The 21,016-nt window shown below is 43.0% G+C and overlaps 1 protein-coding gene across 4 annotated transcripts in view; it reads left to right on the forward strand.

Moving 5' to 3' along the window:
* The window catches only part of LOC124032195 (pleckstrin homology domain-containing family G member 5-like), a 116,409-nt gene that overhangs the window by 69,044 nt on the left and 26,349 nt on the right, over positions 1 to 21,016 (forward strand). For 3 of the 4 annotated variants that reach the window (XM_046344402.1, XM_046344401.1, XM_046344403.1), the window contains 5 exons: positions 18,042 to 18,183; positions 18,609 to 18,705; positions 19,256 to 19,316; positions 19,733 to 19,824; positions 20,112 to 20,248. In XM_046344402.1, coding sequence (XP_046200358.1) covers positions 18,042 to 18,183; positions 18,609 to 18,705; positions 19,256 to 19,316; positions 19,733 to 19,824; positions 20,112 to 20,248 — 529 coding nt within the window. Of the gene's footprint in view, positions 1 to 263; positions 305 to 18,041; positions 18,184 to 18,608; positions 18,706 to 19,255; positions 19,317 to 19,732; positions 19,825 to 20,111; positions 20,249 to 21,016 lie in introns of all 4 variants that reach the window. The other variant, XM_046344405.1, reaches the window with a different exon arrangement.

The following is a 21,016-nucleotide window of genomic DNA, read 5'->3' on the forward strand; positions in this document are numbered from 1 at the left end:
GAGGTTCTGTTAGGTGGATGGCCTTGAGGTTATCTCTGTCATAGAACAGACAACTCACAAACTCTACTGTACAATAACGGACCAAACACAGCTAATCCAATGGACCGTTGCCCATTGGAAAAATAACATGTTGTGGGAGATGGTCAGTTCAGAGTTGTTGACACTGCTTACTTGTGAGATTTGGGATATATGTTGAGGAAACAGTTTCTGGACCTCTTTTTAATCAACATATTTTTTTGTTACTTTTTCCAAATTACACACAGCATCAAAATTGAGAAGCAGGGAAAAAAACTGTTGCCATAAGGTAGGTACAGTACAATATATTAAAGCAATTATATTGCATTTTTACCAAAGTAAACTTCTTTCAGGCCAGTCAGTCTTAAAGGCCCAGTGCAGTCAATTCATTTTTACCCTTTGTTTTATTTATATTTCCACATTGAGGTTGAAATAATACTGTGAAATTGTGAACATGATGATAATGCCCTTTTAGTGTAAGAGCGGTTTGAAAAGACCACCAGAAATGTCAGCCTGTTTTGGTGGGATGGAATTGTGGCCTTCCATGGTGACATCACCATGCGGTAAATTGGTAAATAAACCAAAAAGAACGAGTTCTAAACCCCTCTGCCAATAAAAGCACATTTTCAGTTTCCCCTTCCAAATTAGACCACTCCCAGACAGTCCTAGCTTGAGAAATTGCTCTTTGCTAAGAATCTATTTTTGTTTCTTTTTGACCATTTTAATTGTAAAGTCACAGCAAGGTACTTCATTGTTACCCAGAAATGATTTGATATTGAGATCAAAAAGGCTGCTTTGGACCTCTGACTTATGCCTTAAAAAATCTTTCCACAACAATTATTTCTTGAATTACTTTACAATTCTTCAGACTTTGGAGATCCACTTTATACCAATTCCTGTTAATAGCTTTTTTTACTTGCAGAAAATCAAACTTTAATCAACGATATGTCACTGTCAATTACAACCTCCAGAACATTACCAAGGTACATAACAGGGCAGGATCTAGGGACCTCCTATCCCAGAATATATTTTATTACAGATCATACAGTACATTGTCCCAGAATAGTGTTATCTTCAGACATTCCCCGAAAACATGAATGCTTGGGATCTAACCTACATGGCCACACAGCTGCAAGCATGCTTGTGTACCTAGCTATTGGCTTTTGATTCTCGGTGTGATTCAAAAGTCATATTTTTCCAACAAAACTCCCGCCATGTTTTCAGTTTGGAACAATATATTCAAAATACTTGGAGGTTTGTCATCATTATGAAACTCCATGTGGTTTTCCCCCAGTCTGCCTGACAGCTCCTCAAATATACATATACACAGATGACAAGTCACAGAGTTTAGTTTACCAAGGACTTTCCCACTGGTTTGGTACGTGATGTACTGAGCTTTTAGGCCTGTGGCCTCTTTGGTTAAGAGTGTTCTCAACCCAGCCTGGGAGAAATGCGTCCGGTTGTACGTCAACATTATTTGACTGGATTGGAAATAAAAAGCATAAAGCAGCAGGCATCTTAGTACAACACTAGACACATTCTAATACCTGTGGCATAGGTCTTAGTGACATAAACCAGACACTGAGCAGTCGCTCAGCCTCAGGTGTGGGCTTGGATGGTCAATCTCCTCATTACAAATGAGAAAATAAGCCTGTTCAAGTTTTATGGCTGTATCATCCCATGTGTCATAGAAAAACATGCACACACTGCCTCAGCCTTAATCTCTGACACGTGTTGTGTCAGAGGAGGGACATGTGTTGTGTCAGAGGTTACAAGACTAAGGCAGAGTGAGTGCATGTTTTTCTGTAGACATCCATATGTGTTTGAAGGGGACCAAACCAATCCCAAGTAAAGGGAGGGTGGTTAATAGGAGACAAACATGATAGGGTGGCGTTGGCCTCCTGCATTGGAAAAGCTCTGGCCAGCTTCTGGCACTCTGGAATGGTCGGATGGCGGGAGAAGAAAGAGAGCGGCGGTACGGTTTTATCCTGCCTCTTCTCAGAATAGAATAATACTTTATTCGACCAGGTCCAGTCCTGATCTGGGGCTCTGATTTGTCCCTTTGATCTCATCTGCCCCCCCCCCCCCCACCCATGTTTCCACCTACAATATCCACCAACAATAACCAAATGGTGAGACCTACGCTATGTAATCTGTAGGAAACCTAGGCTATCCCCCAGTCGTGTGCTCAACTCCCAAGAGGGACATCAAAATGAGTTACCAGAAAACTGTACAAAAAAATAGATATAGAGAGATCCTAGATGGCAGACCCAAGAAGTAGTACTTGAAGTCATGTCTTTTTTGATGTGAAGCATACTCGCTGGGTATTTATTGCTTAGTATTTGCATGCCAATCCATCATTCTTAATTCAGAGAAATCATGATTGATACTATAGAGTATTTTTTTAGCTCTCCATTATTCCACCATGTCTCAGTAGTAATTAGCAGTACGGTAAGTGCTGGTCTCAGGCTGAAGCTATATTATTTGTTTAGTGGTGTGGAGAGAAGTCACCCAGGCAGCTTGCCGATGGAGGCAGAGACTGTTTGAGTGAAGTCTGAACACCAGACCATAACAGACCAGAATAGGAGGGCCTGGGAAGGATTAGAGAGCAGAGAAGACTTCCATGTCTAGGACATCAGCTGTGGAAACAATACATTTCTTCATTCATAATGAATACGTTATGAGTGCTGGGCCTAGTAATGTGTGTGTTTGTCATTTGTTTGACTGTCTGGATATCTCAGTTTGTGTATATTTGTATCGGTCTGTGTATACTTGCTCCAAAGGAAGAGCAAAAAAGTGAGGCGGACAGAGGAGTTGCCCAAAGAGGCCTGCTTTTCGTGTTTGAGAGAAAGAGCTTAGCTCATGAATGAGTTGAAATTGGTGCTTTTCAGTGAGAGTATGTGCCATTAATGTTGTGTACTTTTGTCTGTGTTTGGGATCTGTTTGATTAGTTAGATGGGAGTGAGTCTGAACTTGTGTGTGTCTGTCTGAAGTCTGGACCAATGACTGTCAGTTGAGGGTGTGTGAGTGCACAATTATCTTATTATTTGCACAAGACTACACAAATGAGTCAAACCAATCGTGTTTGTGATTGTGACACCAGACAAACCTCATATGGTTCAAGCCAGGGGTGTGATTCATTACCTCTACTTTTAGCCACACAGTTAGCCTCTTACATGTTCAAATGACTGATGATAAGAAGGCCTAGCTGCCAAAATGGTCTTTAGTCTGGCTCACACAACTCAGTCTTCCTGACTTTAGCGTCTGGATAGGCTCCTTGATGGTGTAGGCACGATGCTTTAATAATAAACGGGGCTGTACCTTTAAAAAAAATGTTTTAACTGATTTTGGTTCTCCTTTTGTCTTTCTTACTCAAACACCCACATGGACAGCCACACACAGCCCCTGAGCGCAGCCCCCCTCCAATACAGCTGTTGGATTTTCAAATCCAAACAATGAGTGATCTCAACCCCCAAGAGAGAGAAATAAATAAACAGTTTGAGAGAAATAATCAAAGCTCAGGACGATGTTTGTGCGAACATTGCACCAACAAACTGACTCCTGTCCAGACCAGTGTGTCACAGCTCTCCCTCACTGTGTACCACGTTAATCGTGTCAACCAGGCTCTGGAATCTCCTCTTAAAGTTTCCAAATCAAAGATGACTAACATGTTAGGGCCTGGTCCCGAAGGAACCCGTATGTGGGGTGATGTTAGGGTTTGGAATATTTCACTGAAACACTGTGCACCACACTGTCGTCTGACTGCAGCGTTAACAAAGCACACAGTAAATAACTGAAATGAAGGCTTTATTAGAGCACAAGTAGCCATATCCAAATGTCATCATGACTGTTTGGTCTGTGCTCGATGTAGCTAAAACATAATCGTCTATTGTCTTGACTCTGAATGTCATAGCTGTTCACTGATGTGTTGATTCATGCTGCCTGTGATCGTGTGTGTTGTGAGAGCGTGGGAGCTGGCTGCTGGAGACAGACTGTATGTGGATGACAATGGGAGGCAAGGAATTGAATTAGCTCTGGGTGTGGGCACCAACAACGTGTGTGTGTGTTGTGGTGTGTGTGTGTAGAGCAGTAGACCAAACACAACGTGTCCTATTAAAAACCTGGGGCGGGGCCTTTTCTCTTTCACGATGTCTCTCCCAATAACAAGTCTCCTACTAATATCACTGTCTGCCAACTCTTTTCCAATGAGCACCACTCCATCTTTCACTCGCACACTATGGCATTGCACAGGGGCTCATTGCAACATGTGTGCTGCAAACATGTCCGTTCACTGAAACGATAAACAACAGTGTTGTGTGCGCACACACACACGTGACTTTGCTCATGTGTGATCAGACATGCACTACCTTTCAAATGTTTGGGGTCACTTAGAAATGTTCTTGTTTTTTGAAAAAGCTTTTTTTTTTGCTCATTTAAATAACATCAAATTGATCAGAAATACAGTGTAGACATTGTTAATGTTGTAAATAACTATTGTAGCTGGAAACGGCAGATGTTTTGATCTTTTTTTTATCTACATAGGTGTACAAAGTTCCCATTATCAGCAATCATCAATCCTGTCTTCCAATGGCACGTTGTGTTAGCTATTCCAGGCTAATTGATCATTAGAAAACCCTTTTGCAATTATGTTAGCACAGCTGAAAACTGCTGTTCTGATTAAAGAAGCAATAAAACTGGCCTCTTTTGGACGAGTTGAGTATTTGGAGCATCAGAATTTGTGGGTTTGATTTACAGGCTCAGAATGGCCAGAAACAAAGATCTTTTCTTTTGAAACTCGGTATATTCTTGTTCTGAGAAATGAAGGCTATTCCATGTGAGAAAGGAACTAAAGACCTCGTACAACGCTGTGTGCTACTCCCTTCATAGAACAGCACAAACCAGCTCTAATCAGAATAGAAAGAGTGGGAGGCCCCGGTGCACAACTGAGCAAGAGGACAAGTACATTAGTGTCTAGTTTGAGAAACAGACTCCTCAAGTTCTCAACTGGCAGCTTCATTAAATAGTACAGTGAAGAGGTGACTCCGGGATGTTGGCCTTCTAGGCAGAGTTGAAAAGAAAAAGTAATATCTGACAGGCCAACAAAAAGAAAAGATTAACATGAGCAAAACAACACTTTGGACAGAAACTCTGCCTGGAAGGCCAGCATCCCGGAGTCACCTCTTCACTATTGACGTTGAGACTGGTGTTTTCAGTGACCCCACATTTTTTTAACGTGTGTGTGTGTGTTCCATTAGTCATTAAAACTTTTTTTTTTTTAACCACTCCACAAATTTCTTGTTAACAAACTAGTTTTGGGAAGTTGGTTAGGACATGTAATTTTTCCAACAATTGCTTACAGAAAGATTATTTCACTTAAAATTGACTGGATCACAATTTCAGTCGGTCAGAAGTTTCAAAAGAAATCAGCCAAGACCTCAGAACAAAAATTGTAGATCTCCACAAGTCTGGTTCATTCTTGGGAGCCATTTCCAAACGCCTGAAGGTACCACGTTCATCTGTACAAACAATAGTATGCAAGTATAAACATCATAGAACCACGCAGTCGTCATACCACTCAGGGAGGAGACTCATTCTGTATCATAGAGATGAACGTACTTTGGTGCGAGAAATGCATAATCAATTCCAGAACAACAGCAAAGAACCTTGTGAAGATGCCGGAGGAAACCGGTACAAAACTATCTATCCACAGTAAAACGAGTCCAATATCTACATAACCTAAAAGGCTGCTCAGAAAGGAAGAAGCCACTGCTCCAAAACCGCCATAAATAAGCCGGACAACGGTTTGCAACTGCACATGGGGACAAAGATCGTACTTTTTTGGAGAAAGGTCCTCTGGTCTGATGAAACAAAAATAGAACTGTTTGTCCATAATGACCATCGTTATGTTAGGAGGAAAAAGGGGGAGGCTTGCAAGCCGAAGAATACATCCAAACCGTGAAGCACGGGGCTGTCAGCATCATGTTGTGGGGGTGCTTTGCTGCAGGAGGGACTGGTGCACTTCACAAAATAGATGGCATTATGAGGTAGGAAAATGATGTTGATATATTGAAGCTACATTTCAAGACATCAGTCAGGAAGTCAAAGCTTGGTCGCAAATGGGTCTTCCAAATGGACATTGACCCCAAGCATACTTCCAAAGTTGTGGCAAAATGGCTTAAGGACAACAAAGTCAAGGTATTGGAGTGGTCATCACAAAGCCCTGACCTCAATCCCATAGAAATGGACAGAACTGAAAAAGCGTGTGCGAGCAAGGAGATTTTGCAAGAATGGGCTGCCATCCGTCAGGATATGGCCCATAAGTTAATTGATAGCATGCAAGGGCAGATTGCAGAGGTCTTGATAAAGAAGGGTCAACACTGCAAATATTGACTCTGCATCAAATTCATGTAATTGTCAATAAAAGCCTTTGACACTTATGAAATGCTTGTAATTATACTTCAGTATTCCATAGTAACATCTGACAAAAATATCTAAAGACACTGAAGCAGAAAATTTTGTGGAAATTAATATTTGTGTCATTCTCAAACCAGAGTTGTGGACAAAAGGTAGGTGTGTGTGTATATATGTATATATATTACACACACACACTAAAGGCTTCCACATACATAGATTTGGTTTGCTCCTAGCAGAACTTGGCTATGCGACGTGAACATCTGTGCTCGCATACTCCCTTAAAATACATTTACTTGTCCCTCTTGAGACGCCATAGCCTGTAATAAGTGTTGACTTTTTTGCAGAGGTCCGAGTCACCTAATTGTACATCTAATAAAGATGTTTGGTGCAGTATTTCTTGCAATGTGCATGAAAACAACCAGTTGTCTGTCGTTGTATGACAAACACTTAATTGAAGGATCCCTACTGTTGACCAACCACTGACGAAGGGGGCGTAGACTTCGGCTTGCCTCGAATGTTGTGTGCTCGAACTGCTTGGGAAAACAATGGCCAAACACCAAAATGAACAAAAACGTAAACATTTTGTTATACTATACACTGCATTCGGAAAGTATTCAGACCCCTTGACTTTTTCCACATTTTGTTACGTTACAGTCTTATTCTAAAATGTAGAAAATGTTAAATCTTCAATCTACACACAATACCCCATTTAAAAAAAGCGAAAACAGGTTTTTAGACAATTTTGCAAATGTAATACAAATAAAAAAACACTTATTTTCTATGAGACTCGAAATATTGATCTCGGGTGCATCCTGTTTCCATTGATCATCCATGAGATGTTTCTACAACTTGATTGGAGTCTACCTGTGGTCAATTGATTGGACAGGATTTGGAAAGGCGCATACACCTGTCAATATATAGGGTCCCACAGTTGACAGTGCATGTCAGAGCAAAAACCAAGCCATGAGGTCGATGGAATTGTCCATAGAGCTCCGAGACAGGGTTGTGTCGGTACACAGATCTAGGGAAGAGTACCAAAAATGTAGGCAGCATTGAAGGGCCTCAAGAACAGTGGCCTCCATCATTCTTAAATGGAAGAAGTTTGGAACCACCAAGACTCTTCCTAGAGCTGGCTGCCTGGCCAAACTGAGCAATCGGTGACCAAGAACCCGATGGTCACTCTGACAGAGCTCCCGAGTTCCTCTGTGGAGATGGGAAAACTTTCCAGAAGGACCACAATCTCTGCTGCATTCTACCAATCATGCCTTTCTGGTAGAGTGTCCAGACGGAAGCCACTCCTTAGCAAAAAGCACATGACAGCCTCCTTGAAGTTTGCCAAAAGACACCTAAAAGACCCTTTAGTCAAAGATTTATCTAGTCTAATGAAACAAAGATTGAACTCTTTGGCCTGAATTCCAAGCTTCATGTCTGGAGGAAGAATGGTAGTGGCAACAACTTTTACTTCATTCCTAAAGAAAATAATGTACTTTTTACTCCATAAGTTTTCCCTGACACCCAAAAATACTTGTTCATTTGACAGGAAAATGGTCCAATTCACGCACTTATCAAGTGAACATCCCTACTGTCTCTGATCTGGCGTACTCACTAAATACATGTTTTGTTTGGTAAATGATGTCTGAGTGTTAGTATGCCCCTGTCTATCTGTAAAAAAAAAGATTTGTACTTTTACTGTTGATGCTTAAGTATATTTTAGCAATTACGTGTCATTTTCTATTAAGATATCTTTACTTTTACTCTGACAATTGGGTACCCTTTCCACCACCTGAAGAGTGGCTTCGGGACAAGTCTCAATGTCCTTGAGAGGCCCAGCCAGAGCTTGGACTTGAACCTAAGCGAACATCTCTGGAGAGACCTGAAAATAGTGCATTGACGCTCCCCATCATACCTGACAGATCTTGAGAGGCTCTGCAGAGAAGAATGGGAGAAACTCTCCAAATGCAGGTGTTCCAAGCTTGTAGTGTCATAGGTGCTTCAACAAAGTAATGAGTAAAGGGTCTGAATACTTATGTAAATGTTTTTCTGTTTTAATTTATTATTATTTTTTCTGAAATGTATAACCTTTTTTTGCTTTGCCATTATGGGATATTGTGTGTTGACTGAGGAAAAACTAATTGAATACATTTTCGAGTAAGGCTGTAACGTAACACAATGTGGAGAAAGTCAAGTGGACTGAATACTGGGAACCATACAGTAATCTTACACACACAGAGGTTATATAAGAGTTAGGTGTGCTCTAGCAGGACAGGCTGTTCAGATTAAAGCCAGTCAGTCAGGGGAGGAGGTTTGTGTCTGATCCAGTGCTGTTGGCAGCATTGTCTTGCATTTTTATCAGTATTTTCTTAATGGGGATGGAGGGGCATCAAATCTTATTATGCTGATCATACTGCTTAATAAACTGTTGTGTGTCATCATGTAGGGAGTGCGTTTGTGTAGGGTTGACCCTGACTGAGGTAACCGGGCTGAGTCACCTCAAGAGGCTCCAGTCCAGTCATCTCGAAGTGAGACAGCTGAAGTTGGTGAGAGGAAATCTTACTCCTTTCATTCAATATAGGTCTAGCTCTCCCGCTGAAGGGTCACAAGTTGGAACGTGGGACGTTTGTGTTCACGTGATTGTGTGTAGGCTACTGCGGGTGTGGTAGTGTGTGATGGTGCCTTGGTCGTGTGTGTGATGGTGCCTTGGTCCTGTGTGTGATGGTGCCTTGGTCGTGTGTGTGATGGTGCCTTGGTCGTGTGTGTGATGGTGCCTTGGTCCTGTGTGTGATGGTGCCTTGGTCCTGTGTGTGATGGTGCCTTGGTCCTGTGTGTGATGGTGCCTTGGTCCTGTGTGTGATGGCGCCTTGGTCGTGTGTGTGATGGCGCCTTGGTCGTGTGTGTGATGGCGCCTTGGTCCTGTGTGTGATGGTGCCTTGGTCCTGTGTGTGATGGTGCCTTGGTCCTGTGTGTGATGGTGGTCCTGTGGTCCTGTCCTGTGTGATGGCGCCTTGGTCCTGTGTGTGATGGCGCCTTGGTCCTGTGTGTGATGGCGCCTTGGTCCTGTGTGTGATGGCGCCTTGGTCCTGTGTGTGATGGCGCCTTGGTCCTGTGTGTGATGGCGCCTTGGTCCTGTGTGTGATGGCGCCTTGGTCCTGTGTGTGATGGCGCCTTGGTCCTGTGTGTGATGGCGCCTTGGTCCTGTGTGTGATGGCGCCTTGGTCATGTGTGGTATGGCACCTTGGTCATGTGTGGTATGCATTGAAACAAGTGTGCGTAAGCAGGTGCCACGTGGTAGTGAATGTACTAAGCTTGAGTGAGGGGTGCAGAAGGGCCGTGTGTGTTCACAGCTGCCCGGGGGGCTCCGGATGTGAGTGGTGTGTGTCGCTCAGGCCACGGTAGCTGTTCTTTCTCTAAACCCACCACTAATTCTCATGACTCGAGAGTGCACGTCCTGACACACGCACAGAACACACATACTCAAACACGACATACACAAACCAGTGGAGGCTTCTCAGAGGAGGAAGGGGAAGACAATCCTCAGTGAATTTCAGAAACATTTTAATAAAAAATAAAAAACATATTTCAGGGCCTTCCCGGGTGGCGCAGTGGTTAAGAGAGCTGTACTGCAGTGCCAGCTGTGCCATCAGAGACTCTGGGTTAACGCCCAGGCTCTGTCGCAACTGGCCGCGACTGGGAGGTCCGTGGGGCGACGCACAATTGGACTAGCGTCGTCCGGGGTAGGGAGGGTTTGGCAGGTAGGGATGTCCTTGTCTCATCGCGCACCAGCGACTCCTGTGGCGGGCCGGGCGCAGTGCGCACTAACCAAGGTTGCCAGGTGCACGGTGTTTCCTCCGACACATTGGTGCGGCTGGCTTCCGGGTTGGATGCACGCTGTGTAAAGAAGCAGTGCGGCTTGGTATCGGAGGACGCATGACTTTCAACCTTCGTCTCTCCCGAGCCCGTACGGGAGTTGTAGCGACGAGACAAGATAGTAGCTACTAAAACAATTGGATACCATGAGATTTGGGAGAAAAAGGGCTAAAGATTCAACAACAAAAAACATTTATATATATACATTTCAAACATCCTTTTACATAAAACTGTACTAAATATACTCACGTCACCAAATAATTTATTAAAACACACTGTTTTGCAATGACTGTCTACAGTAGCTTCAACAGCACTCAGTAGGGTAGCACCATGGTGTAGCCGGAGGACCACTAGCTTCCGTCCTCTGGGTACATTTGATTTATTTACAAAACCTAGGAGACACATGGTTCTCACCCCTTTCCATAGACTTACTCAGTAATTATGACAACTTTTGGAAGACATCCTACAACCGATCAGAGCTCTTGCATCATGAACTGACATTTATTCCCACCCAGTCAAAGGATCAGATAATGAATCTAGTACTGAAAACATAAGCTACAGCTAACTAGCACTGTCGTACATTAAATGTGGTGAGTAGAAAGGCAATAGTTGAACAGTTTTGAACAAATTCATTTCTTCAAAAGTTAAGGAGAAGCAAAAGATTTCTCAACAAAAAAAGTTTCACATACTTAGTTAGCAGATGCAGCTAGCTAGTTTAGCTTACTCAGAGGGATGCTATGACTATCCAACACAACACTGGAACTCTTCCAAGTCAAAGTAATCTACCAGAAGATGGTTAGGCTTTTCATTAGCATCAATATTTTTTTTCCTATTCCTTAATTGTTTGAAACCTGGACTTCATATTGTGAGGCATGTCTTAGGCCTTACTTAAAAGTAGCCATAACGCCAAAATCCCACCATAGAAACATATGAGTAACTTTCAATTGTCTAGCAGTCAAAGGCATTATCGGAGTCATAATAGCAACCAATGATAGTTGTTGCATATTTAAATCTTCCCCTATTTCTAACGGTATTTCTGTCCACTGTTGCCAACTAATTTTCAGGGGAAGTTGCTAGAGGCAAGTTGATTTGTTGATAAATGACGTGAATGTCATTGCGTGATGACGTTATTACGTAATGTAAAACTGCGTCATTACGTAGAATACACAATAACATTACTTAAATTGACTGGTCTTCTCAGCGTAAAAAACATTATTTTACATTTGTTAGTTTATATTTGTTTGTTTATCACATTTTTATTTGTAAAAGTAATTTCAATACATTTTTTTATGATCAGATATTTTTTAAACACATTGAATTATTGAACAATTACACATTATTGAACAATTACAATTGATTTTCTTTTTAACTAGTAAACCTACACATTCTGATCAATTATAGTTTTAAGCATTGGTAGTTAACATGCTACCTAACTGATCAACAATTATAAGTAGAAGCTAATAACAAGGTATATATGCTATCTTATTGAACAAGCAACTTAACTCAAATAATGTGTGTGTTAGGCTGCTTACTCCAGGTTGTTGTGCTGCTTGGCTGGCTAGCTAATCAATGGTTTCCTCCAGATATTGCCACTGTTCTTGCTCACAGTGCGGTATACACTGCCACCATCAGCTGTGTCTCTGCCAGTTCCAGAAAGTCCACTCCTTGCATATGTACTGTAAATATGACGAATCATAGATTGGCAAGGAAATCCTCTTCATCTTCACTGTCCAACTGCATTGTCACGGAGCTGGAACCAGCAGAAGAGGATGGAGTGGCCTTAAAGCTGTATACTGCTGTGGTGCCAAACTGCTGCAGAACTTCACTTGGTAGTTTATGCTGGTAACAGGTATCACCAGCCAGCTTTAGTCCATACTGCACCAGGAGTATGGAGTTTCGTGTGCAGTGACTTTGTATTTCTTAACTTTGACATACCACACTTATTTGGCTGAACAACAGTTCAACCTCCGCATTTGAGGGTGGCAAGGAGAGGGCATTGAGTGCAGCTTTGCACAGTTCTTCAAGTGGATTTAACCCGGAAGAGTGTTTGTAGTTAGTCAATTCACTCAAACTCAACTGTATTTTCAGTTGAGTCCCACCTAAACAGATGGATGTTTCTCTATTGGGAAACAATTTGATCATTTGTTTGGGGCTGGTACCCCAGTAGCTCAGCTAAATTAATAATTTCAGTGGTGCCTTTATTGTGCTTTAGCGTTTCCTTAACACTGAACAAGGCCATGTTTCACAAGGCTTCTAGGTTGTCTGGGGGCCTTGCGTGCAGCTCCTTGCTTAAAGCAACAATGTAGTTGATGATGCACTGTCTCCGAATGACCTTTTCGTCCTCTGGCGCAAGACTGAGTTGGTACACCATGCTCTCAAAAGCACTCAAGGTAAGGTGATGGACTGAGTTGTCCATCAATGGTATCCTTCAGGACATTCATTTTTCCCGTAGGAATGACTACTCTGCTGCAAATTGATGTTGAGGTGTACCAGATTGTCCAAAAGCTTGACAGGATCTGTCTGTTCTCCCTCAAATGACTGCAAGTTGTATGTCGGACAGGGTTGATTTCCAGAATGTCAGGTAGACATAGTTGGTCTTGTACATGGCGTGGAGCACATCCACCATGTAGCAATGCTCACTGGCCTTGGTCATCTCAAAGTGGAGTTTCAGTTCTTCCCACTGGCTCAATTTACAAGTTACAGAAGGTTCATCGATAGTCAACCTGTGGCACACACTTTGGTGATCTGCAGGGTTTTCTGGCCACAATTAATGATGGCATAAACTGCTTTGTATGCCTTGTGCCGTTTGGGGGAAATTGAAAACCAGTTGTAGGTTTCTCTGATTAAGTACTCAACACTTCTAGGGATGGTTTATTTGAATGCTGCACTGACAGCCAATTGTAAAGACTGGCACACATAGCGGATGAGTACCAAATTGGGCAATGCACATTCTTCCTTTAAAATCTTGTGCACCCCAGTCATCATGGATGCATTATCAGTGCCAATACCCCGAAGATTATCTTTAAGGTTACACTTCTCAAGAAACTCAACTACCGCCTTTGCTATTGATCTGGCATCGCCTCCCTTCAATTCAACCAGCCCGAGAAATGTGGACACCGCTCTTTTTTTTACCACTGAAATACCGAATCACCACACCCAGGTATTTCGAGACACTGACATCAGTGAACTCATCCAAAAGGAGACTTCTCATCCCCCACATCTGATGTTAATCTTTTGTGAAAATAAGGAGCCAGTACTCCCCAAATCATTTCTGTGCACTTGGTGCGGTGCATTTGGAAGTTTGTTGCTGCCACAGAATCTGAAAATGCAGCTTTGCAAGCAGCTAGCAGCGAACAATGCTCCACAATGACAATTCCCATAGTAGCTTCTGCGATTTTGCAGTTCTCCACTTTCTTAACCAACTGTGGTAATGTAGACTGCGTTGTGGGGTTGTACGGTTTTGATGTATTTATATGCTTTGCTGTAGTACAATGTTTTTTGATGTCATACATTGTTGCAAGCATATCTGATTTGCAGAATGCACAGTATGCCCAACAATCATCCCCAATTACTGGCTTCAGACATCCATTAAATTCAGGTACAGACTCCCACTCTTTTCTGTACTTCTGGCTGTACAGTTTTGATTGAGACATGTTGATTGATGTTGTAAGTTCTGTTCAAGATCAAACATTAGTGACCAACTATATTCATTGGGTTTGTCTCGCTGAACGCATACTAACTGCTGCTGCAGTCAGCCAACAATGATTTGCAATTTGCTGATATTGTTGCTGCCTGTGCACGAGCTGAGCGCCTGCTGTTGACGTCACTCACAGTGCAATTTTGCAGCCAGGCACATGTGTTGTGATAGAAAATCGTTTTGTGTAATTTAGAGGGGAAATGCGTGCATTTTAGCATTTAAGTCACTTTTCAAAAGTTGCTTAAAGTTTCAAATACATTTTAAAAGTAGCTAAAATTGTGGCTAGGTGCTGTTTGAAAAAAAGTTTGCCATGGTAGTCTGAAAAGTTGCAAAATCTAGCAACAAAATTGCTAAATTGTCATCACTGTTTCCGTCTCTGTTCATTTCAAACCGCTCACATGTGAGGAACATTCACGCGAATGCCGACCGCCGTCGGGACATTGCTGCGCCTGTGAAGAATAATAGTTTCTAAAAAATGATTTAAGTTAACATTCTGATCTGTTTCATCAGCCGTATTAATTGAAACGCCATATACCTCCACTAAGCTACTTTATTGTGCATCGTACAGTAGGTATTAAGAATTGAGTATACGCAATGCCCACGGAAAAATCAGTGGGTATATGGTGCATATACCACCCTCTAAACCACGGTGCACATCAGCCATCGATAATTGAGTGTTGCCGATTGAGTTTGTACACTGCCATGGGACACAACGCAACGCGAGCAGTATTTCAGCTTTCATTTATTTCAAAGAAAGCGTCCCATCAATGGCTGATGCCAATGCTGGATGTCTGTTGTGTAGTAAATAAAATGGTAATAGAACATTCATGATTTCTTTGACAAAGCCTCTTGAGTATGTTCATATTTAGTCAGTTTTGTCTTTAAAAGGAAACTCTCAGACACGTTTTGGGAATAGTATCACTGTTCTCCTCATCCCAGATCCAACAGGCTCATTTTTGTTGGCTCGGCCAAGCAACAGATATTTTCAGCAGCTTTAGTCCTGAAAGGAATGCAGCCAGCTGCCTGGACACCCAGCCCATGGTTGTCTTTTTGGCTACCTTTCTGAGCCTGTAGTTGTCTAAATATGCCATCTTATTTTACCTGTCTAAACACACACAGACATACAGTATCTTCTGAGCGGAGGTTCATTGTTATTTCGAGGAGACAAATTTGAAAGCAGTACTCTTTTGATTTCTGACATGATTGTGTTGTTACTTAGCATTGTGCTATCTATGTACACTGAACAAACATATAAACCCGTCATGTAAAGGGTTGGTCCCATGATTCATGAGCTGAAATAAAAAATCCCTGAAATGTTCCATATGCACAAAAAACTTAATTATCTCTGTTGTGCAATAATGTATTTACATTATTGCATTTCTCCTTTGCCAAGATCACCTGTCAGGTGTGGCATAGCTGAGTAAACAGCATGGTCATTACACAGCTGCACCTTGTGCTGGGGACAATAAAAGGCCTCTTTAAAATGTGCAGATTTGTCCCACAACACAATGCCACAGATGTCTCAAGTTTTGAGGGAGCATTCAATTGTCATGCTGACTGCTTGAATGTCTACCAGAGTTGTTGCCAGAGAATGGAATGTTCATTTCTCTACCATAAACTGCATCAAACATCGTTTTAGAGAATTTGGCAGTACGTCCAACCGGCCTCAACCGCAGGCCACATCCGGCTTCTTCACATGTGGGATCATCGGGGTGGGGGGGGGAATCATCTGGGGCGTGGGGGCCATAGATTAGGGCCTAATGAATTTATTTAAATTGACTGATTTCCTTATATGAACATCTATGAACTGTAACTCAATTGTTGCATGTTGTATTTATATTTTTGCTCAGTATGTTTTATTTACAGAGAGAAAGAGAGAGCAGAAGAAATATTCCGACCAAACTTGATTAATATAATTATCAATATACCACCATAACAATGTTTATGATGAATGGAACAAGGCCTTTTAAGTTGCATTTGAAACTCCCATCCAACAGCCAGAGACATGTTCCGTCTAAAAATATGAAAGTACACTTAACTTAATTGTGCCTATTACAGTTAACAAGGGCCATTCTCTGGGTGTTGACTAGAGGTCCTAAGGAAGGAGCATCGGAGAGGCAAGGACTCTGTCTGACTGGCAGACTGAGAGCTGAAAGAGGCCCCTGGTTTAATCTACACCCTGCCTGTCTGTCTGCCGAGGGAGCGTCAGATGGCTCTGACAGAGAGACCAGACCAGCTCACTGAGCCCAGGCAACAATTAGAGCTCCAGATTAAGGGGGCTTTGGACTACTGAAAGCTGTTCATATTCTCTTCCTTCTTCTTATGGGTCCTCTCTATACTGGGATTCCTTCCTCCCCCCCAGTTTAATGGCACTGGCAAGAACATATCTACGTTTTGTGGATAGCTTGAGTAGACATCCTGCATGTTTTATGTATTTTATATCTGTGTATGGAACACAGCCTACAGGTGTATTTTTTAATATTTTACCTTTATTTAACTAGGTAAGTCAGTTAAGAACAAATTCTTATCTTCAATGACTGCTTAGAAACAGTGGGTTTAACTGCCTGTTCAGGGGCAGAACGACAGATTTGTACCTTGTCAGCACGGGGATTTGAACTTGCAACCTTTCGGTTACTAGTCCAACGCTCTAACCACTAGGCTACCCTTGACTTGTTAACATAGTAAGAACATGGTTCAACCTGAGTGACCTGAGTGACTGGGACTTGTGGGAAAACACTTGTGCGGTTTTTCTTGTGTGTACTATATTTGTGCCTCCTTACTTGCAGCCCCCACTACACGCGTGTGCACACCTCCAGTCCCAAGCAGAGCACACGGAGACAATGACAGGAAATACATTAGCAGGACTTCCATTGTATCTCCCCATACGTCCTCATTTCCTGTATAGGAGTCAGCGGGTAGTGGTGGTGCTGGAGAGGGGTAACTCCTGCGGCTCTCCTTTTCTCCCTGGGCCAAGGAGGCCACCCCTTGGAGGTGCTAGAGGAGGGGGAGATCTGTCTGTCTGGCTCCAGGCAGAGGGGGCCTAATCCAGCTCATTTCTGGTGCATGTCTGGCTGCTTGTATGGCTGGCTGCATGCTTGCTGGCTGGCTTACTGACTGGCTGTCTCTCAAGCTCTAGTCACAAGACCTCTGTGTAGTTCGACATTGAACTTTGTCTGCTGCTTCTATCCCCTGTAATGGTTTAAACAATGGCTTGGGGACTACGTGGCTGTCTGTCCTGCCATCAGGTAGATGTGTGGAGCTTTATACCGTGACCTGTCTCTCTGTAGGCCTACCTAACCTCCCCAGGGCTCCAGGCTAGCCCTTACCCTACCTAACCTCTTCCCTATTTCAGATTGTCAATGATGTGTACGCAGAGGTACTTGAAGCTTTTCACCTTCTCCACTGCATCCCTGTGGATTGGGACATGCTTCCTCTGCTGTCCCCTAATGTTCACAATCAGCTCCTTTGTTTTGTTGACACGGGAGAGGTTGTTTTCCTGGCACAACTTCACCAGTGCCCTTACCTGCTCCCTGTAGTCTCGTCATTGTTGGTAATCAGGCTTACCACTTTTGTTGTCTGCGAACTTGATTATTGAGTTGGAGGTGTGCGTGGCCATGCAGTCATGGGTGAACAGGGCTGTAGAGAGGGATGAGCACATACCCTTGTGGGGCCCCTGTGTTGAGGATCAGCGTAGTGGTGTTGCCTACCTTCACCACCTGGGGGCGACATGTCAGGAAGTCCAGGACCCAATTGCACAGGGTGGTGTTCAGACCCAGGGCCTGAGCTTAATGATGAGCTTAGAAGGAACTATGGTGTTGAATGCTGAGCTGTAGTCAATGAACAGCATTCTTACATAGGGATTCCTCTTGTCCAGATGGGACAGGGCAGTGTGATGGCGATTGCGTCATCTGTGGATCTGTTGGGGCGGTTTGCAACTTACAGTGGGTTGTGTCTGGTTTCCGAGACTACTCTGTACCTGAGCCCGACTACTGACCAGGTAGATTGGTACATCCGCTGTACTGACCTGACCCTCACACCCATCTCTCCCCAGGTGTGCCACCACTCGGACTGCCAGGACCTGAACAACAAGAGCCCACTTAATTTGTGTGAGTCATGTGACTCCCGCTGCCACCTGGAAGACACAGACAACATGCACTTTGACAGACACCCCCGCTTTGACCTGCAACCCAAAGGTACACCACATTTCCAATTCACACATGCGTATTAATACACACTTGTACATGTGTGAAATGGAACAAATAATGTGTAAGCACCTACCAAATTATTATTATTATATGCATGAAAAGTAACACTGGCACATCTTCCTGTTCCACCACTGACTTCCCTCCACCTGTGATTTTTATCTTAAACTGGGGTTCATAACCTTAAGATGTGAGACTGTCTGTCATGCAATTACGGCTTCTAGGCTCATTGAACTGTTAGTCGTGACAGCTAGACTCATTCTTTCTGCGTCATCCATCGTGACTGTCTTCCACATTTAGAAGAGTTGATAAACTTTTGTCATGCTACATTAAACTGGAAGTACCTGTGTTATTTAGGAAAGTGTTATTAAATCATATTATTAATGATCTAATATTCTGTGTAACCCCCTTGCAAGGTTCCATCCTGGCCCGGAATGTGTCGACGCGCTCCTGTCCCCCCCCCACCAGTCCCCCCTCTGACCTGGAGGAGGAGGATGAAGGGGCCAACCAAGGGTATGTCAATCCTTGTTATGCGAAAATGTATTACATCTGTCTGTCTGCATGGCGCTTGTCACTTCAATTTAAAATCAAATAAAAAATGTAAACTAGATCAGCGAGGAGTGTTCTCTTTGACTGCACTGCTCTATTTATATACAATAGTTGTAGTTATGCTTCAGTTAGTGTTGACCTGTTGTTACATAGATCAGGGATCATCAGCTATATTCAGCCACGGGATGATATTTTCTTGGGCGGATGGTCAGGGGGCCGGAACATGTTTACAAAACATTTGTAGACTATAAATTACTTCAGGAAGCCCAAACAGATATAATGTTTGACTAAAGCATAATCATTTCAAACCTTTCTTACATTTGTACACGTTCACATATATCTATATTTTATAACTGGGAATACTTTAGAACTTGATTTCCAAAATGAAAATCCCTTGGAGTTGATTTCCTGAGAGGAACTAGTGGGACAAATTTAGCCCAAGGGCCACCAGTTGGTGAGCCCTGTCATAGATGTTCAATTACACTATGTGCATAGGATATTATTTTTCTTTCAGGGAGCGTAAAACTGGGGGTCTGAAGTTGGTGAAGAAGAAACCACGGCGACGGCACACAGATGTGAGTATTGATACAGCCAGGTGGGGGTGTGACACACACGCCCATTAAGAAACCACATCTCTTCACCTTAGACTTGTCCCAATACTATTAGGAACTATGTTGGTTAGAACATACCTGTCTTATTGTATGTGGTGGAAAGTTAGATTGTATGATGATCACAGTGCCAACATGGCTACAGGCATCAAGCTGTTAAGATACACCACTGAAAATGGCAGCCATTATCAGCAGAGGCCAGGGACCCAGGTTAGGGAGTGATATATAATGGTGTCCAATGGTCCATCCCTGAGTGTTACTGGCCAGTCAGTCTGCCTGGTAAAGTGCCTCCCTGTGGATCTAATGAAAGAGAAATCACTATAGGAGCTCTGGCCTTCGCAGTTTTACAGCCATTATCTTCTATTGTCTGTCGCCCCCTGCAGGACCCCAGAAAGGAGTGCTTCAGCCTCAAGTTTGATCTGAACGTGGACATTGACACAGAGATCGTCCCCGCTGTGAAAAAGAAGACCCTGAGGTGAGTTAGGAGAATTGGTAGTGGGCTGAGTAAATAGGGATGATTGTGACTGATTGTCTGTCTTTTCTATTTAAGGTCTGGTCTGAGTTTGTCCAAGGCATGGGACAAAGTCATAGTATATAACAATGTTCCATTTGATTATTTGGATAGGACCCACTGCATTAGTGTTGCATAAACATATGGTGTGAATGGTCTCTGTTGACTCTGTCCTGTGCTTACATAACTGCATTGGGTGAATGTTCTGTGTTAATTCTGTTCTCTCTGTACTGTATGTTCCTCTATTCCAGGGAGGTGCTGGGCCCTGTGTTTGAACGAAAAGGTATTGAGTTATCCCGGGTAGATCTGTTCCTAGACCAGTCCAACACTCCGCTGTCCCTCAAATTTGAGGCCTACCGCTTCGGGGGCCACTATCTCAAGGTCAAAGGTAAGAGTCAACTGCATCAGAGGACCAGTCAGAACATTTTCCTCAAGCTTCACAATTAATAGAATAAAATAACTCTGTGGAAGAATGGGTGTTTTTGATTCTAAGCAAACCAAGGTACAATGTGTTTCAACTTTTGATTACTGCCCTGCACTGAAAACTACATTTTAAGGGTTGACAAAATATGAAACAAACACCAATCTAATGAATTTTCATTTATTATAGAGTATTTGGCTCCTCTTTGTACCCCCTAGCATAAACAATGCCTGGGTGAGACCGATGGCAGAGCCTCAGTTTCCTGTCTCTCCCTTGATTCAGAGGAAACTGGACAGAGTCCTTCATCTTGGATCCCTGGAGGAGACTATGACCTTTTCTCATTTAGGAAAAAGTCTGACCTCCAGCCTCTCTCCTCTGTCCTCTCCTCCCTGACCCTCAAACCCACAGGAGATTTAGTGGTCGAGGAGAAGTCAATTTGTTAACAGGCGAACATAAGTGTTCTCCCCTTCTCCACAGCCTACTTTCATTGAGGATTGTCATGTGTATCTTATCTGAGTCCCTCGCGGAATAGTATTCAGTCAGTTTTATCTTGTTCTTAATGTCTTGTTTTGGTGTGTTTTAACTTCTTATGGCTGGGGTCAGTATTGAGTAGCTTGGATGAATAAGTTGCCCAAAGTAAACGGCCTGCTCCTCACTCTCAGTTGCTAATATATGCATATTATTATTTGTATTGGACAGAAAACACTCTAACGTTTCTAAAACTGTTTGAATGAT

Source organism: Oncorhynchus gorbuscha, linkage group LG03, assembly GCF_021184085.1.
Source record: "Oncorhynchus gorbuscha isolate QuinsamMale2020 ecotype Even-year linkage group LG03, OgorEven_v1.0, whole genome shotgun sequence".
Classification (NCBI taxonomy): Eukaryota; Metazoa; Chordata; class Actinopteri; order Salmoniformes; family Salmonidae; genus Oncorhynchus; species Oncorhynchus gorbuscha.